The following is a 22,010-nucleotide window of genomic DNA, read 5'->3' on the forward strand; positions in this document are numbered from 1 at the left end:
TGGCTTCGCTTCCCACCGTCAGCCACTAGACTTGGTAGACTTTGAGCAAGCTGATGGACCAACAACGAATGGGCAAAGACTTTAGGAGCTTGAAACTTGTAAGTTTTGAAACTTGGAGTGCTTGAGAGGGAGTGAAACAGAAGGTCGCACCTTGTTTGTCTCCTTGTTTTTCTTTTATTTATTTATCTATTATTTTAAGCATGCATTTAGAAGCAAGTATCTGCAACTTGCTCTGTAAGGTGAACAAATTCATGGTTGTTGTAACATAAGGAGTCCAGTATTAATATTGTATCCACTTGGGAAAGACTTCTGTATGCCCTAGGAAATCTAATTTCTCTGTTAGTCTATTTGAAATCTTCCAAATTTTCCCACTTTTCCTTGGAGATGAAAACTGTGCATCTGACTCCCTCCAAATCTTCTTCCTGATAGTTCTCAAATATCACCAGGCTGGGCCTGTGCAGGAATTAGCTCTGAAGTGAATATCCTGTTTTAGGCCAGACTTCAAAACAAAAGTTTAAAATTGAGATTTGAAGGATTGTAGTATTTTGGCATTAGTTTACAGGGCTATGTGAAATGTGGAAAAACAAAAGTCTTCGGCCTTTTGACCTCAGAGATGAGATTCTACCGAAAACATGGGAAGAGCAAGAGCAGAGGTTTTTGTCTGTGGTACTTGCCAGTTTTATAAAGACAGATTGTTTAATATTCATGTGTTTCATTCTGTGACTTCACTTTTCAGTATAAGAAGTGCTGAGTAGAAGGTCTGGTTTTCATTTGAAGCTTTTTTAAATGGTGTGCAATTAATGTCACAGTGGACAAGCAGTATTTCTACTACAGCTTGGTAATGTTTAACGCTTGCTGTTTCTCCTGAAGGCACCCTATGGAACTTGTCCTCCTATGAGCCCCTGAAGATGGTCATCATCAACCACGGTCTGCAGACGCTCACCAATGAGGTGATTATACCCCATTCCGGCTGGGAGAGCGAGCCAAATGAGGACTCGAAACCTCGTGACGCTGAGTGGACAACTGTCTTCAAGAACACTTCTGGCTGCTTACGGTAAGGCACGAGTGTGGAATGCTAATCTGTTGTTCACTGCTTCCTGTGTTTAGCATTTTAAAAAAATTATTTTGATTTGAAATAAAATACCAATTATTTTCCATTTTGGCAGAGAGATCCCCATTTTGGTGGCCACAGTAGCAGTGTCAGTTTTTTGTGTGCCACAGACTCTCTTGTCATAAAACCTTGTCAGTGCGGGTCTTTCCAGGGGGGTCTGTATGAAGAGTAGGTCATTTATCCAGGCTGGGGGAGTGGATCTATATGAGGAGGCCTCTAATGCAGTGGAGAGTGCCCCAGTGAGAGGTTAACTGCCACGCTAAGTACAGAAGAAGCATTTTCCAGTGCAAACAGTGCCATCAGGTACTGGGAATCACACTTCCATTTTGTGAAGTATACTGTGATCAGTAGGCTGTTTCTGCAAATGTTATGTTCTCTGCTTCCTATGATGGCCATGTTTTTCTTTAGGTGAAAAAAGTTTTCAAACAGCTCCCCCTTTGTTTTGTTTTAGACTTCCTCTTCGCAAATGGCGTTTTTTGTAGATGCTGGGGAAGAGGTTTTGTGGAATTACATTGACCTGGAAACATGGATCCAGTTTTAGTCTCAAATACTTGTGGAAGTTACTGGCACGCTCTTATTTTAAGTTACAGTGAATAAGGACCTATGGGAAATTAGTTACAAACCTGAACTCCAGAGCATTTCTAGTGTTCCTTGCAAAGGAACCTTTCTGGTTGGAGATGGCATTTGCATTTCTGAGAGCACCTGCAAAGTGGGAGAGGAAGTGTTAGAAGCTGGGGTCAGAAGGAGTCCTAATGCACTCTGAAAAACCTGAAGAAGCAATATTCCTTGCACTGACTCTTTCACTTTGCTTTTCTTTGAGATTTTTGTAAATAGTATATAAAAGATAGAATAGTGCAGATGCACTGTTGGATTCTTCAGTTTTATTTTGAAGTCTGTTAGTTTGGATGAAACTAAAAGATTTGGCATTGCAGCTTCTGTTGCACTGAAGTATACTTCTGTCAGATCTCCACTGATTAAGGCTTTTTCAGAAGTTGGTTCATTTCTCTTTCTTGGGCTTGCTGTCTCTAAATTGCAATAACTGCTCTCTTGAGTAACTTCACAAATGCAGAAAGTAATGAAAAGTGTTCTGAAAGGGCCTATTACTGAAATTATTTGCAGTCCCACTGGAGACTAGGGTCGTTTAAGTAGACTCCAGGCATCATTGTTTTTCCTTACTACAGCCTCATTTTTGCAAGAGGATATTAGTCATGGTGGAGATGAAAGGATTATCTCAATGAATAATAGGTTCTCTGATAAATGTAGACAAATTGATCATTAGTAGATTAACCTAATCCACATCAGAAGTTTTTATGAGTGTCTGCAGTGCTCTGCTCTACTTCAGCTTCTACATTCCAGGATAACTTTGATTTATTTTTTAAATAAGATACTGTTCTTACAGGGCATGAAAAAAGCATGTGCCAGTTTGGAGACTTCATTGTCTTCAGGCTGATGAATGTGGCTGCAGCACACGGCAGTGCTGAGATATTACTAACACAATCCCATTTGACCGTTTGATAAATAAAGTGGTCTTGTTTTTTAAGAAACCACTTAAATGCATCAAGAGAGCGGTCAGTAAATGGTGGCTGCTTCTGTTGTTGAGAGGGAAGATGTATTTCAGTCCTGTCATTAGTAGTCTCTACTGTCACTGTCGCGTGGGCTGAGCATTTCTCTCTGGAAAACTCAAAGCTTCAGCCAGAGATGTGGGGCAAGGTGATTTTCATGATGGAAAGTAGCTGCTCAAGGTAAATGGAGAGGGCGATGGCAGGTTAAGCAGGCAGAGGTAATCTGAAGAAGGTAGCTTATCAGTGTCGCTTTGCTGTGCTGTGGAGAGAGCAACCCTTGTGTAGGGAGGAGGTGAACTGGCATGCTGCCTCTTTACTTCCTCTCACAGTGGGATAAAATCAGCAAAGACAAGTCCACAACAGTAGGAAATGATGTGGGAGTAGGTGAGATAGGGTCTGTCTTTCAGCTGGTGATGCTTTCTCTCCCTGTTACAATGTAGGTGATGCAACGTACCTATTGTAGAGCACTTCCAGATCTAGGGATAAAAATGGACGTACAGAAAGTAATAATTATTATTCTTATTACCACTGCTGGAAGTAACTTTGCATTGTTTGTTGGAAATCCTCTGCAGCTCATCATTCAAAGCACCAACAAGATAAGGCAGTTAACATCAGCAGAGAGTAAGTTGGTTTGACAGACATCAGTGTTAAAACCCCTTTGCCTACTTATCTCTTGTTGACACAGTAGCTGGTCCTATAAATTGAATTTTCTGTGAATGGAACTAATTGCGAACTACAAACCATTTACCATGTAGAAGAATACATGAATTTGAGATTTAATTTGGAGGTTAGTCCTCTTGATGATGCGCCAGCCTCCTTTGTCCTCCTTGGAAATGATCCTAAAATGTGTGCTGTGTTGTCTTCCAGAAGAACTGAGAGAATCTTTGAACTTCTGAGTTGTTACTTGTTCTTGCGGTTTCCGTCTCTGAGCACAAGATGGGTGTTACGCATGCACAGCTGCTTTTATTTCAGTATTTTTTCAGTAACTTTAATGAAGTTTATCAGCAGATGTGGGTGGGTTTGTTTCAAGCTCATTGATTCACAGTGTGAACTGCAGCTTAATTATTTGCTGTTTTTTACACTGCTTTCTGATCTTTACTTTGTTCTTAATCTAGCTCTCTGCTTTGATAATATGGAGCCTTGGGGAAACTTACTTCAAAATAAATGAAAAGAAGCAATTCCAGAAGAACCCACTAATTTGCCTTTACCTCCCCTTAAACATCCTGATCTGTCCTGTTTTCCTTTCCAGTCCTATCCTGTGCACAGTACCTTCCCCCCCCCCCCCCCCCCCGCCATGTAATTTCACAGTCTCTGTCCTCCCTCACCCGGAGCCCACCCTGGAAGCTCAGCTGCTGGTCTGTGTCCAGAGCTGGAGCAGGGCAGGCTGAACTGCAAATCCGAAGCACTCGGCTTGCATTGCTTGTGCCAAAGGGTGGATTAGAGTCTGGCATTAGCAGCATCGATGCTGTAAAGTGCTGCAGGAATGGGAGGATGCTTTGACAGAGGTGTCAGCAATTGGGGTCAGTATCTTAGCAGACATCTGTACCTTCACCAGAGTTGTTTCACTTAAGAATTATCTTTATAAGATGAATGATCATGCACTCTTTCACCCCTCAGCCGAAGCTAAGGCAGCTTGCTGGTTTCGTGTAGCCCTGATTTCTTCCTGCTTCCTAAACTGAGGAAAATCCTATGTAATGCCTGTTGTTGATTTAGGCTGCATGGCTGAAGGGGGTTGTGCCGTCTGTGCTGCTGTGTAAGGAAGCCCTGTGTGATAGTAATGCATAACATTGGATCTGGTAATTTATAGGCTGGAGATCAGAGAGACTGCACAAAGTTTGTTATCATCAAGAATGCCATTCAGAAAAAAATTTTCTTGCCATAAACTTATTAATTCTGGGATTATCTCTTTAATAGTCGGTCATGTCCATAGAGAGCCACTGTGGCTAATTGACAATCCACAATAGCCAGCAGGAATCAAAGGGAGAAGAGGCAACTGGTTAAGATTTAGTTTGGCTTTGGAGACCACCGTTTATTTTGAAGTTTGAGCTTCTCAAGTCAAGCCCCCTCCCATGACTGTAGCCATTTTAGGGATCTTTTGTATCCTGGTATCACTTGAAACATGACAAGTGGGTTGTGTGCGCCATTCCGCCGTGTACATAACTTGCCAAAAACTGTCTCTTCCAAACAAATGTTTTTGGAATCCTGTATTCCACTTTGCAAAAAGAGGACTTGGCAGCACAGCCAACTTGCAAAAGTATTGTCTGGTAATGAGATTTATTGCATGCTGCTTCTGTAATATGCTTTACCAAGAAACACTGAAGTTTTCAGAAGCTAGTGCAGGCAATCGCAGTTGTGTCTCTGCTCTCATCCTCAGATCAGGAAGATGTTTCCTCTTGCATTGCTGTGTTTCACTTATAGGGTCAGACCCAGTATGATGGATGGATCTGAAGTGGCAGTAACCATTTTACTACAACCATAAAATGGCTGTGAGCCTTGTGATAGATATGATTTTGGGTGTTATTTTATAAAATAAAGGTATCTTCATCTTCTGATGAACCTGTTGAGAGAAATAGGTACATTGGAAATTTGGGAAGGAGCTGTAAAAACAAAGCAAGGGTTAATCTAGTGAAATTAAGGGTATTTTTGGTTATGGAAAAGGAGGATTGGGGAAGACAACTTGCTAGTAGAATTGTTAAATATATGTGGATGTTCTTTTATTTCATTTGGGGTGCAAGTTTCATGTCTCTGCCTTGTGGTTTGTTTTTAGGTGTATACAGAATGTCTCATTCAGTTACTGTCTTTTTTTCCCCTAAATCACTGCTAAGGTTTGCAGTCCAGAAGCATTTGCTTTTAAATTGTACCCTTTTCCACTTTAAATAATGCAGTGATTTGGTATGTCTTAACAAGGCCTTTTTGCAATCCTTCCTACAACTTTGACCAAGACATTAAGGCCCATTAGGAGGAGAAGACAGGTTAAATGACTTTGAGAATGATGGAGCTAAGGCTAGCTCACACACATTAAGTTACTGCCAGAGACCTTCACTGTATCTCCAGGTTTCTCAAGTTGTTTTTCTCCGTATAGATAACATGTCTGTCTTAGAGTGGAAGTCCTAGACCTCTGAGACCCCTCTGCTGCGGTCAGCTTCCCGCTCTTGTTTTCTGTGTAGATATGCACCATGGTTCTTAGTTTTGTGGAAGCACCGAGGATTTTAATGGCTTAAAAATGAAATATGCTCTGTGCTAAATTGATGTTCCCTATTTAATTACTATTAATTCGCCCTTGTTTTTTGGTTTTTTTCCACTTTTAAGAGGACAGAGTAGAACTTGGTTCCTGAATTGCCAACTTTCTAGCCTGATTCCTGACCTGCTGTCAACAAATGTTAAATGGGTTCATTTGCATAGTAAATGGATGCAAAGTGCTCCTTTTTTCAGGATGCCATCTGCAGTTGCAGCATTTCTTGTCAATTCTCCAAGTACACAGAAAATCGCATTCACAAATAGCCCCAAGGTTCAAAGACCTGGCCGAGGGTGTACGAACAAACAGACTGCACCCACTTGACTTCCACTGAAAGCATACATTCTTCAAATCAAAATTGCACGTAACAGCTTGTCCAGCATCAGCTCCTGAGAAGAGAAGGGATAACCTGCTAACTAGAGCTGTAAAAAGGGACTTGAGAAGCATGGATTTAATTCCTGTTTTGTGACTATGCCAGCATAATTTCAGGCAATATTAGCTGTGTAAATGTTTTTGTGACCTAATTTTTAATAGCCCTATCTTCTTCTGGTTTCAGTGAGACTTAGGCTTCTAAATGCCTGAGTGGATCTGGATTTCAGTCACTGTGCTTCACTTTCCCACCTTTCACATGAATTAGCACCTCTTTCCTACCTTGCTGGGAAGATGAAAACTACCAGTAGTTCAAGGACTGTGAGGTGCTTGGCCCTAGTGATAAGAACTTGGGACGGGCACCTCCAGTAGACACAATCAGTAGTTCCAGCCCCTGGAATGAAAACTAGAGAGTAAGTGTGAGACAATGCTGGGAGACGAGATAAGGACTCAGCAGATTCAGAGGCCAAAAAGATCTGTTCCACCAGAGTGAGAAATTACATAGGAGTGTGTGCAGGGCCCACCCCTGTGTGTAAGTAGTGTGAGGGTGTGCGTGCACACACCTACAAAATGTGCCGTTTGTGGCCCAGGTGTACGCGTACGGGAGAGACAGGGGCAAAGAGGGTTTGTCAAACTGAGTCTGGGATCTCATTTCTACAGAAAAGTTCTCTGTCTTTGTACTTCAGAAATGGCCAAATAGGTCTCAGTGGCACTGGTGTGTCTGTCTGTTTCTTCCCATCTCCACTCTTACAGTCCCCTATGGTTTTCTTGGAAAATTCACAGGGACTGTATAGGGAATAGTGGTTTGGGTTTTGGCTGCTTGTTCTTCTCTCTTTGAACTGGCTGTGTAATTCGGTATTTGCTAACAGACAGAGAGGAAGAATGCTTTCACCAGAGGCTGGATGTGGAGGATCCCCTTATCTTGCATTATCTTCTCCTTAAAGTTGCTGCCTAGTGCTTCATCTTCAGTTAAGGAAATCAGTGGGATCTAGTAGCACTGCTTGTACTGACTGGTGCAAGGGCCTTTAACGTGTGATGGACTCCACTCCCTGGTTGTGAGGTTTGGAGCCTACCCACCCTGATGGTCTCAGTCAGGGTTCCTTGTGTCTCTGCGTGCTGATTTGAGGAAATAAAGGAAGAAAGGCTGTGTCAAAGCCAGCTGGCTATGCCCTCCTTTCTTATTAAGAATGATTAATGTATAACTTTTCTCTGAAGAAAAGTGCTTGGGAATTAGAGCTTTCAAAATAAATTGCCTTCAAGCTTTGTTTGTCTTTAAATCCTGCAAGCATAACAACAGTAGATGGTAACAGTAGCACATTTCTCCTACGTGCTCTCCCATCCACTGGGATCAGCCTTGATCTGCAGCTGACTGAAGAAAGAAGGCACCTAAGTGTAACTCCTTGACTTGGAAGAATTAGCTGCGTGACTTTTGTGCTGACCAGCGCAGGCTAGTGAAGAGCAGGGTGCGGGAGGTGAGGCTCGACGACACCGCCACGGTGCTTCCAAGCTGCCGCTGGTGTCAGGGGAGCTGTGCTTCCTGAAGCATGGCAGGACAGAGAAGGTACTTAAATGCAAGTTTTCAGATGTTGGCTTTTTTTAAAACAGCAGCAAGCTAGTAACTGAGCTTAACTAGTCTGGCTTTTGTGCAGAGCCCTGTTGTGCTGTATAATGGATCTCCTTGGAGCACATACATCTTTCCCCCCTACTCTGGAACGGATTCTTCAACAAGCCATTTGGTTGACTTTTCCATTTAATCAGCGCGGTCCCCTATCATAGTTTACGACCTTCTATATGCTTTTTTATGACAACCATTTAACCAAGGAGGCCTGGACAGGCCTTATTACAAAACTTGGCGCTTCCCTGCCCCACCTGGAGGAGATAAAGCCAAATGCTGCCACGTCTCTGACCAGCCCTCGTGCTTGGAGGCCGGTGCACCAGCATCGTTTCACTGGTGATAGCCTTTGGGAGACTGATACTCCGGAAATTCGAGCCAACAATACTGTCAGCATTTTGTGATAGTATACTACTGAACTGGACTTGCATCAGAGGAATCATTTTAGAAAGAGATGAAAATTGAACAGAGATTTGCCTGTGAACCTTCACTTTGGAGGCAGCAAACAGCGTGGAAGAGAGTGCAGCTTATCTGCCCAACCCAGACTGAAAAAAACACAAATTAAAAAAAAGCCCACGCAATAGAGAGGAGCAAGCGAAGGCAGTTTCTTAATTAGCTTACTGATACTGTGCAGGATCACAGCATATGGCTGTCCTGAGGCTTATATGATGAGCAGAGCGTTTAATTCGTGCTAGTAAGGAGCTGTTATGGTTCCTCCTGACAGTTCCTGATGTTTAGCTTGTAATATAAATAAATTATGCATAGATTTTAGCAGCAGAGACATAACCTAGTTACATGCAACCTTAATGCTTTACAATCAAATCCAAAGTATAAATTTAAAGTTGTGTGCTTTCTTATTGCCTTCTGTCATTCCTCAGGAATGAATCTAGGTCCCTTCCCCCTTGGCTCTCAACGAAAGGAATCTGCAAAACTGGCTGTCACTGCAGTGTGATGAAGAGCGAGTCTGAAACAAAGCTCACTGCAGCCAATGTAATGGACATAGTTTGCTTTGGAAGGCATATGAGCTGTGATCACTTATTAGATAAATACTGCCTTATTTTTGTATTTCAGAGATTCTTTTCACATTGCAGCAAGCGTGTGTGATAAAGCAAGCAGAGCCCCTTAGCCTCTCCTCCAAGCAGGGACTAGAATAATAATTTGGAAGCTAAGTAGCTGCCAAGCATCCTGGAATTTTTGTGCAGTGCATTTCTGCATGCTCTGGTGTTACAGGAGAGCAGACCTGAGGCCCTCCAAGTAGGTCATGCAGGAGGTAACTAGTCAGTATTTTACTGAAAAAGCATTACATGATATTTTGGATGTAAAAAGCTGCAAATAACAGAGGACAGACTTCACAGCTGTATCTTGTTAAACTGTGCTTCTGGCTGTTGAGCCTTTGCTTACTGCAAGGAGCTCCTATAAATAATGCTGACATGGTTATGAGATATATGACAGTGTGCTTTATGGATCCATTGCTATACATCAGTGTCCCTGGACCACAGACTAAACTCCTGCAGTCCTTTTTCAGGGATGGCTTTTGGTATGGCCACTTGTGGGCATTTGGCCAATTAAACAAAACCAAGCCATGTACTCAGGTAATTAGAAGGGGCTTACATGCAAGGCGACCAGGGCCGCTGTGCTCTTCTCTCTTGGGTCTAGCTGGTAAGTGGACAGTTAAGTGGAGCAGAAATCTCCAGTGGGATCTCCTGCCCAGATCTCCCATCACTATCAGTAGAGCCCCCCGATGTCTCTCTGTGGTACTGTTCCTTCCATTTGGTCTTCGGCTTCTTCCCGTTTTCCTTAGCATATCCTCTGCTTGATTTCAGCTCTCTGCGGCCGAACCCCATCTTGTGTAGGGCTCTTTCACCAGTGCTGCCCGGATCAGGCTGTCTTCATGTCAAGCAGGCTCCTTGCTTTTTCTCTGTTGTTTTCAGAACAATGAACTCGGTACCCATTAAACTTCTTGGTATTTCATGTGAACTGAAGTATGGAATTCATCGTATTTCTGCATGAAATGCTGGAAAAAAAAAGGGTTTGTTTTAAAATGTTACACATTCCCCCTTTGGGACGTTCAGTACCTAGAAATGCGCTAAGAAATAGAATACATGTACTGCAGCTATTATTTACTGATCTCTTTTGGCTGTCATCCAAATAAAAACTTCTTAATAGTGAGGCAATGTGTGGGTGGAAGGGTGTTTTTATAGCCAGGGTTGTGACTGTCAGAGTAGGTGGATATAGCAACTAATATATTTAATTTAAACATGTGAAAACCTTAGAATGTTTTATCAGCTGAAGCGCAGAGCTCGGTGCCTGGACCGGCAAGCCGAAGCGATAGGGTTATTCAGGGTTTAGCAAGGTGAACACACTGCCTGTCGGCTGAGCCGCAGCATGGCCATAGCTCGGCTCCCCTGTGAAGCAAGTGCCACTTAATTAAGCTACCAGCAAAGCCCAGTTACTTGCAACTCTGGCTTGTAATGATCACAGGTACCTTACCTTCTTCAACAGTGCTGAGATGGACTATATAGGAGCCAATGTTATTCTCGGGCCTGGCAATACAAAAATTGATATTAGAAGGTCGTTTCTAGCTATAGAAGCAGAACTCTATTTGGACAGTCTGGGAGCCTGTAGGGCACACGAAGAGGCCGTTGGAAAGAACTCATCACTGTCGAGGCTTCAGCGCTTGTGCGGGCTTCTTCCAGGGGAGGGTGGAAATATTTTTTTGGAGGGTATCTTAAAAAATTTCCAGTTGAGTTTTCTATTTATATAAAAAACAAAATCCCCAACCTGTTGTCTTCCTCCCCAGCTGGTTCTCTAAACAAAGTGCCTTTTATGCCTGCTGAACTGAAGTGGGATGGTAAGTGTTTGATAATAGTCTAACCTCTGGCTTTCAGCTTTATCTGTAGCACTGCAGGATGATAACTGATGGCCCTTTCCAGCCAGGTGGCAGACACAGCAATAGTCTTGGAAATACTCGTTTAAGTGCTCAAAGGAAAAATGTCTCTGATGCGTGTATGTTCAAGTTTCTCTTCATCAGAAACAAATGCTCTAGCTTTCAGATTGTTAGGGAGAGCACAGTGGGGGCATTGCTATACGCTTTATTCTTTCTTCATTGGAAGAATGCAAATGAAGTGCCATGCATTTAATTACTTATAAATCTTTTCTCTCGAGGATAATTTTGGTATGTGGCACTGATAGTAGTGACTGCATACCTATCCTAGAAGTGATGAATACTAACCCTGTTCTGCAGATCTAAATGTTACATTCAGACTTGCATATCATTAAGAAGACTATTTGATAATAATAACCTTATCTAAAGGATGAACAGATTTCTCACACAATCCCCTCTGCTTCCTGAAGTCTTTAATGCCAACAAACTGGATTCCTAGTCTGATGTGTTTCTATGCTGGTAGGTATTTACTTTTATTTAACATTTGCTTAGTGCTTCTCTGTTTTGTTTTCCCAGGGAAAGCAGATATTTAAACATCTTTGCAAATCCTCTTTCACTAGTCCTGCCTACAGGCTGGACTGTAAGAATTTGGGAGAGAGTCCAGCTCCATCTTTTCAGCTGAAGGCTGGGGTTTTCAAATCTCTGGGTGAGATTTGTGCTTTACTGTTTTACATAGAATCAGCGATACGGTTAATTTCCATTGTATCTACTTTGAGTAATTCAGAGAGTAATTCCATGTCTTGCTTCTAGACCTGTTCATTTGAGCGTTTTTGTGTATATATTTATTGCAAGCACACAGGGAATCTTTCTTACCCTTTGCAGTATGATGTGAGGAGATATTATTGTTGCTTTTAAAATAGAGTTTTCATTTGAGGGGCTCTTGAAGTATTGAAAAGCTGGTGCCAGGGAAAGCAGTAGCAGCCTTTCTTGGGGTGAAGATGCAAAGCAAGGGAAGCAGACTGCCCAGAACCCCAGAAGTGAATGATCCTCCCATGACTGTGAGGGGATTAATTAATTTTGGAAGCCAGAAGAGACCACTTGGCAATCTATTTTGAGCTCGCTTTAGCTAAAAGAACTTTATCTTGTTGCCTCCTTTGTAATAGGAAGGATACTGCATAAATAGTCCCATCTTTACATCTATAGATGCAAACAGGAAGGATGCAGCCAGGTAGGCCAATGGCGAGTAGATTTCTTTCACATAGTTCATCATTGTTTCATGTATAAATAGTTCAGGTGTTTCCTCCTCCCCATTCCCATCCATTTGGACAGGCAATCAACTTTGCTTTTCAGTTATAACAAGATTTTGTCCATCCTCGGTGCTTCAGAAGTTCTACAAAGTTCCCAGTTCTGTCTCAAGTTGTTCAACCAAAAACTGTCTTTGAATTCATCTGCAGGTGTTCTTGATAGTTAACTGCCTCAGCAAGCAAATCGCTGAGATAATGTGTGTTAATTCCAAAAATCTTTGGTCCATCCCAGTTGTTGCATGGCAGCCTAGCTCCAGGTAGCAAGAGTGAGCAGGCACTCTGGCTAGGGTTTTGGCTTTCTGTTCTACTCTGTGACCTGTATCAAATGCTGTACACCAGAGAACTCATTTTCTTCTGTTATAAAGCAATGCTCGTCTAAGATGTAGAATAATTCAGTGAAAAGCAAAACTCTCTACCTTGTCCAAGTCCGGTTGTCACACGTTGCAAGTATATCTGTTACGTGAGTTTCAGGCTCCACAATTGCTAACACCCTGGTCGAGACCTTGTGTTCCTTCTGTGGAATGGCACCTTGAGTAAGAAGGCTACAAATCCTCCTGTTCATCTGCTGGAATATGTGGCCTGTTCGTTAATTTTCATCACTATCTTGGAAGAAGCATGTTTAGAAACTTTGCTTCAAAACTTTCCTTTGAAGCGTGATTTAGCTATGTCTTTTATTCTGTCACATGTCATAAATCTGTTAGATGCTTCAAAAGCAATTCCAATACAAATGTGAAATGGGAAAAGATTTTTCCTATGACAGTCAATGGAGTGTGATATCAGGCTATTCTATTGCAATTTCTGATCTCTTTATGGTGTAAGGATACAGGCTGTTGTTGTGAAAGGGATGTGAAAAGGATGAGCTCTGTTTTTTTAGCCCTTTTGCAGGAAATGATGATGGTGTCCTTTCTAATGACCAACCCGCAGAACACTGCAAGACTACTATCACCAGCTCTCTTGTCTGTGTAATCACTTTTGTCTCCACACTACAGTCATTTCCGAAGACCTAAGACGTTAATTTGACTGATGACTGGGCGATGCTTCTCAAGGAGGTAGATTGTAGAGTCTTAACACCCCAAGGTGGAAACACAACTTGGCATTTTCCCAGGTTGCAGGATCCTTTGCTTTTTTTGCTGAGCTTAGCTGGGGACTTGCACCTCACCTTAATTACCTTTCTCAAGGTTGCTCTGGATCATGGAGACAGACGTCAGGAGGTATTCTCCTGGGATTGCCAGATGCCAGCTTTCTCAGAAGTATGCCATCTTCATTTTCAGCATGCCCACCTTTGCTTGATGGTTAGGGATGTTTGGCATATTTATGTATACGTAAGAAATGCAATTATTCCCCCTGCAAACTGGGAACTCTTAGCTGCCTTTTGCAGTGTCAGAGCAGCATAAAGAGCATGCGCTGTGAAGGAGGACCTGATCTCCCTAGATTAAGTCTCTGAAATCTCGTTGCTCAGACTTCTGGGCTTGTGAAAAATGAGAGCTAAGCTCTCCATTAGGTCTGGGTTATAGTTATGGACAAGGAAATGGGTTTTACTGTTCCATGTTAAGTAAACCCCATGGGTTGCAGGAATCTAGTCACCCAAGGAGGGCTAGCAAAATCCTAAGAGTCGAGTATTTATAAAGCAGATGTTTCTGCATGAGATGCCCATAAGAATACATTTTCTGATGCATTAGTTATACTATTAAAACTGTAGTTTGATGCCTGGTTAACTTATTTATAGCATTAATTAGCTACTAATTTGATTCTGCAGAGTTTTCATGTTTACTTATGTCTGATATATGTGGGAATTTCTTCTTGAGGCGTTAATTTTCAGTAAATTTTTCCTGTAGTTGAAGTTCTAGTGAGAATGCCATACTAGCAAGCCACGCTTTTCTTACTGATGCCCTTTGCAATGTGTTTTTCAATTATAGTCTTATCAATGTCTACCTTTATCTTTATCTGTATTAGGATTAACATTTAAGAAAGCAAAATACAAAATCCTGTAATGTTGCTGATAACATTTGTTTTGCAGCTTTGGTTACACGTTTCATAGCACAAACGAACCATAGAAAAATCTGTTGTGGATGGGCCAGGGGGCAAGTGTGTCAAGGCATTTTTTTGGCATAATTTTATTTTTTCCTTATTATTTTTGAGTCTGTGAGTATTCCTTATGTATTTTAGCTCTCTGTTTCTAAAACTTAATGAGGGAATAAAAAATAAGATACACAGGTAGGCCATTTTTATTACATTTCTGTCACCCTCAAGCCTAGTGAGTAATGTTCCACTTTAATACATGCACTTGAACGTGGTGCTTCTTTAGTTTATTAATGTAACTGCTGAAAGGTATCATAGAGAATTTGAATTCTAATTTCAGTTTCATAAAGACTTACATTAAAATTCCCGTTTAGACTTTTGATACTAAAGGATTAGTACAGTTGGAGGTGAGAAACAGCATGTGGAATTCTCTCTTCCATATATCCCGTGGAATCATATTGTGACATCCACTTTACCTGCCCTGTATCAGCTATTGCCAGCAGTGAAGCTGTGTGTTAGGATTTGGGGAAAGGCTTCATTTGTCTCTGCATTTCACTTGTGTTCTTAATTGAATGCTAATATGCTGTTACAACAATCAGCTTGCAGTTAAGTGTCTTCAAATTTTGAGAGGTCTCTGAGAAAATGTTTTTTTCTAGTCATCCAATTAACATATCAGCTTGTCCGTGGAGATGGGGGGGGGGGGCTGTGATTGATTTGTTAATTACTCTGAATGAGATTGGCAGTCCTCACAGTTAGTGGGAGATGACGAATTAGCTGCACAGCCCTGATGGAAGAGGGCAATGAGTGTGTCGCCTGCCTTTGAGGACTAACCTGTTATTCCAGGGGTTTGTAGAGTTAAGGGTCCCGAAAGCTGCACCGGTGGCAGTGTTTTGTTGCAATGGGTGAAGCGCATAGCTCGCCGTGACGATTCACGCCGCCGGGGCTGGGGGCACCCTGTAAAAACTCAGGCTAGCCATCCGCCACCCCGTCTCGCAGCCCCTCCCTGGGCAGGGGACAGTGTGTTTGTGCCTTGTGCGATGCTCTGAGAAGTTCAAAGCTATAGATACATGTGCCAACTGTCTTGTTTTACTTTCTCAGTGTGAATGACCAGGACTTTTTGCTGAATCAGCTGTACACGGTGTGAAAGGTGGGGATTAAATGTCAACATTTGGTATTCAAATGAGGTGGCAGTCACTTCCAGTCGAAAATTGGGATACAGAACAGGTTTTGAGGAACAGTGAGCGGTCAAGCACCAGTGGCTGTACACTGTGACTTCCATCCGGACCTTTCTAAGCAGATGAGGGCCAAAAAAAAGTGAAGAGAGATTTTATTTACAAATTGATTACATAAACCATACCTCTTTGAACACCTGATTTTAATTTTTTTTTTCCCCATGAAATAAAAAAGCCAGGCTGTGTGGAGGGAACTTTACCCACTCATTTTTCAATTTCTGTGCCTGGGAATATGCTGCTGCTGAGCAGTCTTTGGCTTCAGGAGAAGCAATTTTGCAAACCACCTTTATATCAAAACCTGATGTGTTAAAGATCAGCTCTTACTGCAGGACTTGTTTTGTGCTTGTGTTTAAAATCAATGCAAGTCCCCGGAAAACCTTTAGGAATTATGTCTGCTATAATGCACAAAAGGAATAATTTCAAATCATGGGCCTGAAACTTGCTTCGCTGATGGGGAATGAGCCAAACTCCAAAGAGATTGTAAAGTTGGTGCTGCTATATGGAATATAATACAGTTTATAGGTATGTATTTTTATATATACACACACACACATATTAAAACTGTAATAAGTTTGTGTGTCCAGCTGTGGCTCATCAGATGCTGTGGATAGAAAATAGCTTTTGCCTCCTAATGCTGTTTCTGAGATCTCTAATATTTTCTCGCTCCATGCTGAGAGAAATCAAGACCATGCAAACCAAAAATATTCAATCTAGTTTCCTCCTTTGGAAGGAGGCAGTAGTCCCTGGGATGTGGAAGATCCAGGTTCAAGTCCCTGCTCTCGTATAGTCAACTGACTCCAGCAGGAAAAACTTTTCCTCCAATTTCCACCCTCCTTCCTTCCTTCCTTCCCCCCTCCCTCCCACCATCCGTCCTTCCTTCCTTCCCCAGTGTAACCAACAGCTTTGTGAGCCCAGCAGTTCCCTGGCACAGGAGCTTCTGGGATCCAGCTCCCAAAATGGAACTAGGAACTTCACCCTTGGCTTCCTTTTTCTCAAGAAAGTGAGCTGAACTATTGGCTGTATTTGGCTGAAGATTTTGATCTCATGTGTAGTTTTTCTTTAAAAAATGCAAGTATTTTTCCTGTGAAATGTTCTAGCTTTAGCAAAATGTAATTTTTGGGCTGTGCATTGTTTTCTCTGAGAACTCCTGTCCACTTTAAGGTACAATGGCTGAACTTGCCATCAACTCAGAAAAATGAGTATGTAGGCATCTCTGACTATTACCCTTTTCATTCAGATTCAGGGACTTACAGGTGTGCATTGCCCGTATTTTACAGAGACCTAATAGTTTGTCAGACTTCTTCCAGCTAATCTCATTTTCAGCACCAGATCCCCCTTCTTCTTCCCTACGAATTATCGATCCAACTTAATGAGTTCTTAACAAGTGTAGTATAAATCAACACACCTTCAACCCTTATGGAGAAGGTTAGAGGGCTAAATTTTCTCTTAAATTTCTTCTGTCAGGAATGTAAGTTCAGATGGAGCAGAAGCACGCAGAAGACTAAGAGAGTGTGATGGCTTGGTGGATGCCCTCCTTCATGCTCTACAGTCTGCAGTTGGCAAGAAGGATACAGATAATAAGGTGATCTCGTGTATTAAAATATGGATGATTTTTTCCATTAATTTAGGGTGAAACATTGCACTGGGAGCTGAGTTTTGTTTGCTAGTGTCGGAACAAGGTTATGTTTGGTTTTGTGTTTTCGCCACCCACGTTAGCTTGTATGTTTGACAAGGAATTATTCAGGCAATCAAAGGTTGTAATGTGTGTAGGAGAGTAGTGCCAGTGGCATTACTGCTATTGTTTTCCATTAATTAATTGACATTTGAAATATAGTCTGCAGAGCAGAATTGGATCCCTTTGTGCTTTGCACAATATCTGCATAGGAGGTGGTTTCCTTCTTACAGATTTATTTCAACACCATCTCAAAAGACTATAGTACTAAGACATTAAGATGTGTCTTTAGACATGCAACAGTTGTCCTGTTTTTCCTCTAGGTACAAATTTTGATACACCTGATTTTTATCATCATCTTGTCCTGTGGTGCTTGAAGCATATTTATACTTAAAAGGAATATCATGTTTAACCTGCTAAAGACCAGAACATATTACTGCTTTATAAAAACAATAAGGCTTTTAAAGCATCTTAACTTTATTTTATTCTTTGAGTCCCACCCTCTCAGGGACTGTGTAAGAGAACTCTAAAGCCCTGTCACTTAATCAGATAATTTTGGAAGTGGATTTTGTTACCACATGGTGCTTCCATTGCAACCTACAGAACATTGCTCGTGCCAGAACCTTATGTGCTATGGATCAGGTGTTACCACAGGGTAATGTGTGCTCACGTTGAAATCCTTATGAGGCCCAAGTTTGTCCCAGAGAATATTTAATAAAATGGGTCCCTTGGGGGTTGTCAAGGTTGGAAGAGTGAGAAAGAGGCTCGCATTAAAATAAAAATAGGTGATCACCTTCTGGTCAGTGGTTGATCTGCTGGTGAATTTGTATTTTTTAATGCAAGTTCAGGTGGTATTTTTGATCAGAGAGTTTGCATTTTGAGTGGATACTATTTATGAAACACTTCACTTTTGGAAGGAAAAAAAGTGGTTTTATAACAAGGAACATTAAATAAGGGCATTTTGACCTTGAAAGCTTCATTCTTTTCCGGGGGTGGGGGGGGGTTGTTCGTGGTGTTTTTGGTTTTGGTGGGGGTTTTTTTGTTTTTTTTTTGTTTGTTTGTTTTTTGTTTTTTGGTTTTTTTTTTTTTTTTTTTAACTATTTTATTTATATTTCCCCCAACCCTCCACTACGGAATAGAACAGTTTGCAAATAAGAGGGTATGGTACTTCTTTTTAATTCAAGTTTTCTGTAACAGTCTGTGGAGAACTGCGTGTGCATCATGCGGAACCTTTCCTATCATGTCCACAAAGAGGTCCCCGGAGCTGATAAGTACCAAGAACTAGATGCCAGCCAGACTATGAGCACGGGAGGCTCCCAGAAAAAGAAGAAAGATGATGCTGGCTGTTTCGGTGGGAAAAAAGCTAAAGGTATGTGTTGCAGAGAGCTCAGAACTAGAAGTGGGTTTTGGGGGTATCTTTGCTGTATAGTCCTGCTCTTGCAAGCACTTCCATCATGCTAGTTTAGAATGATGCAGTTTGTGGAGGTACGTGTTTATAGTGTTGTGGCATGTGTTGATCTCCCTTGTTGCAATACTAATAGGTATTTGGGGATCTTTGCCAAAATTGCTGAAGAGGTAACTTTTGCTTGGCTTTAAACAGGAGTGGTGCATGCTGACGTAAGACACTCCGCTGTTGGACAAAGGTGGATGTGCTCTGCCCCTGCTCTGCGTGGCTGTGTGTTTGCCTCTGCCAAATCCATGTTTAGTCCATCTGTTTGGCCGTACAGCATGTGTCACTGCCTCTGGAAGCCAGGCCAGCATGCAGGCATCTTCATGCATGGTTGTCTTGTCAGTACTTGTTCCGTGTCTTTAATCTCTTACATTTCTCCCCAACCAAAACATACAACCTCTCAATTCTGTCACTCTTTCAGTAATTTAAATTGCAAACATGTTTTTTGTAGCTTTTAATTGTCAGTCACTTTTTAGAACTGTTCTCTCCTTTGGGGCATGTGTTGCAAATGTGTTTCATCTGAAGAGAGCATTAATAGTTTCAGTAAACCCCTTTCTAGCTTTCTTTTAAAAAGAGACGCTCAAATTATATGTTTTCTTTGTTATTTTAGAGAAATGACTCTTCTAGCCTGAATTCGGGGATAATGAACTGAGTTTTCTTTATAGGCTTCATTTTCCTTTCATACATGTTCATGTGTACCACCTCCTGGTTTACTATTTACAGCCAAGCTCTAAGGTGGGTTTTGGTGCAGAAGAGCAGATACGGAATTGTTCGAACCTGCTGGACTGTGCGCTACACATTGGTCTTTATTTGGTCTGACCTTTGGTACATGTTAATAAAATGTTCTATGTTTCCATATGTTTTAGAGAAGTCATTGCAGTATGAGCTTGCTTTCATAGTACCCAGTCTGTCATCAGCTACATTTAAACTGTGTTTAAAAAATAACCGGAGGGGGAAAAATTGGAGACGGAAAACTTCACCTTGCCTGGCCAGTCTGTTCTCATGGTGAACGAATGAACTTGTAGCGCAATATCCCTTGGAAACCCTGAGCATGTGCTCACTTGAGCCTGTCTCCTGCCGCTTGTGGTCCATGTTGTTCTGCTGCTTGAGAGCAATGTAGTCAGTGAAAACGTTTGTACACATTAAAAACTATGTGTGCACTATGCCTTGTGGGAGGAGGAGACTGCGATGATTGAGAATTGGCATCATCCTCTTGATGACTGAGAAGACCGAGCTCTCTCAGGTGGCTTGTCCCTTGTCAGGCGTCTCCTGCTTGCTGTTGGCCCCACCTGTGTACACCCCCTGGCTCTGTACGCTCTGATAGTTCTGTTTATCAGCCAAAATATCCGATTGTGTATTCTGGACAAACAGATCCCCAAATCATGTGGCACTGAGGGTGAAGCTACAGATTTCAGTGAGCAGTGCAGGCACCCAGTGACCACTTGGTTTTGGCCTTGTGTGTTCAGCAGGAAGCTTCCATTTCCTAAGCACGTTTTAATGCTTTATTGACCCTGTGCGATGCTCTTCTTGAAGTGTGCTGTGCCCTAGAGGGAAAGAACTGGTAACAGTGCTGAGCTCGCAGCTGGCGGCGTCTGGATGAGAATGATAGAGAGGGACAGGCAACTGTTGTGTTTAAAATAATAAATAAATATGCTTTTAAAGTCATAATTAGAAACTTCCTTTTCTCACTCATAAATTTATATGTGAATGCCTATTCTGAAACTAGCTTAATTCTGTCAGCCTAGAGCTTGAAAATAGATCATTTCAATTTTCCCTCGTTCACTTAGTCTTGCAAGCTTCTCATGTTTGTTTTATTTTATTTCATGGTCATTGATCATAGCATTTCAAACACCTCTGCAAAGGGCTGGTCAGCCTTCTGTCCCCTTGCTTCCTTGAGCACCTTTTCATGTAATGAAAAGGGAGGGGAGAGAACTGCAGAGAAGGAACATTTTTTTCAGCAGGAACAAAAGGGAGAAAGTAGAATTTCTTGATTTGTTTTCTTTTAATCAATGAAAGGTCTATTGTATTCTTATAATTCTCAGGTTTTGAACCTATTCTGTGAAATTCTGCCTCTTTGTGACTGTTCCTTTGTATTTTCTTCCTTCCTGTAAATTTTTGTTTTTTCTTTGCTGCTTTTCTGGTAATTAGAGGAGTGGTTCAATCAAGGTGAGTTTTTGCAATACTTTCTTTCATCATCACCATAACCCGTTTTATTCAGCTTTTACATGCAAGGCTAAGAGCTGAGATCAAGGTCTTGTTCATTCACCTTCTCCTCTGCACCCCGGTTCATCCTCCTGTTCATTTCAGCAGGCATGGAAACCCTCTGTCTGGTTGTGGGAATATTTTCAATGTGGTCAATGGTCCTCTCGCACTTCGAACAGAAAAGACAGGGTTGATTCGTTCCTGGCATAAGTGCCAGTGAGAGAGTTGACTCGCATCTGGCCTGATAATCCTGTGGGAGAGGGAGCAGGTAAGTGCGTGAGCCCAGTGTTGCCTCACCAACCCTGTCATATCAAAACACGGCTTTGCTAGCCCGCCTGGACAGCAGCAGCTGTAAAGACTCAGCAGCTTGGGTGTGAAGTCTCAAGGATCCCGGACGTTTTGTCCGCTTGCGCGTGCGTACCTGGGCTGTTGCATCCTTTACTGGCACTCAGGCTAGCTAGAGGAAGCTGACCCCAGTGTGTTGCTCGGGGATATGCCCTTTAATTTCTAATCCTAGCACAATAAGTGGAGTTGCTGTTGGAATTTATGAGACTGAGGCTAATAGCTACCTGCCTCAGCTGGAAGGGCTGGTTAGGCTGTCGAGTGCCCTGGAGACTTCCACCATGCTACTGGCACTGATTTGTGGTAGAGGCAGGGTCATCATCAGGTGGTGACAGTTGCTTCAGGTCAGTGGATTCTGGAGGGTTAAACCAAGAAAGAAATGTTGAAAAACATCGTTGTTCTACCTGGCAGAAGGGGCTTTGTAGAGCTACGTGTGACATTGATTGCAGACTGGATCGTGCGGCCCGTGGAGGGTGGGCATGCTGGCGAGGCAGAGCTCAGCTCTTGCTTTCTGTCTCTCCACTGCAGCCCGTGTCAGTGGATAAATTAATAAGCATGATATTGGTATCTTTCTGAAGGATCTCTTACCCTTTAAATTTTCTCCTCCAGAAAGAAAGTGTTTGGAATTTAATCCTTCAGTAGGAGATCAAGAATATTATCAGTGGTTAATAACACTGAATCACATCCCAGAGTCCTTACTGAGATTTTCACAGTGAAAATATCAAAGGTCACATTTTGATCATTTCTTACATAACGGAAAGGGGGGGGGGATTTTAATCCCATTCTTTCAGAGACTGTAAATTACATCTTGCACAAGCCAAGTCTCATGTCAGGCTGTTTTCCCGAACCCGAGTACTGTGCCAGTTCCTGCAGCCAGGTCTCATAAAACAGAGCTGTCAGCAGGCGTGTTCAGAGCTGTCCGTCTCCTGGCAAGGTTCGGGGCTATGCTTCTGATCCAGCAGCATCTCGGTTTCTCCAGTGTACCTAGGGCTGGAACACCTGGGGAACAGGGAGAT

At 42.2% G+C, this 22,010-nt stretch overlaps 1 protein-coding gene across 7 annotated transcripts in view; it reads left to right on the forward strand.

The window, feature by feature from the left end:
- The window catches only part of ARVCF (ARVCF delta catenin family member), a 303,201-nt gene that overhangs the window by 230,688 nt on the left and 50,503 nt on the right, over positions 1-22,010 (forward strand). For 4 of the 7 annotated variants that reach the window (XM_064522119.1, XM_064522120.1, XM_064522114.1 and 1 more), the window contains 4 exons: positions 871-1,054; positions 16,793-16,910; positions 18,198-18,369; positions 20,599-20,616. In XM_064522119.1, the coding sequence (XP_064378189.1) occupies positions 871-1,054; positions 16,793-16,910; positions 18,198-18,369; positions 20,599-20,616 (492 nt within the window). The remainder of the gene's footprint in view (positions 1-870; positions 1,055-16,792; positions 16,911-18,197; positions 18,370-20,598; positions 20,617-22,010) is intronic. The other 3 variants (XM_026106867.2, XM_064522116.1, XM_064522118.1) reach the window with 1 other exon arrangement.

The sequence above is a fragment of the Dromaius novaehollandiae genome, chromosome 17, assembly GCF_036370855.1.
Source record: "Dromaius novaehollandiae isolate bDroNov1 chromosome 17, bDroNov1.hap1, whole genome shotgun sequence".
Lineage (NCBI taxonomy): Eukaryota > Metazoa > Chordata > Aves > Casuariiformes > Dromaiidae > Dromaius > Dromaius novaehollandiae.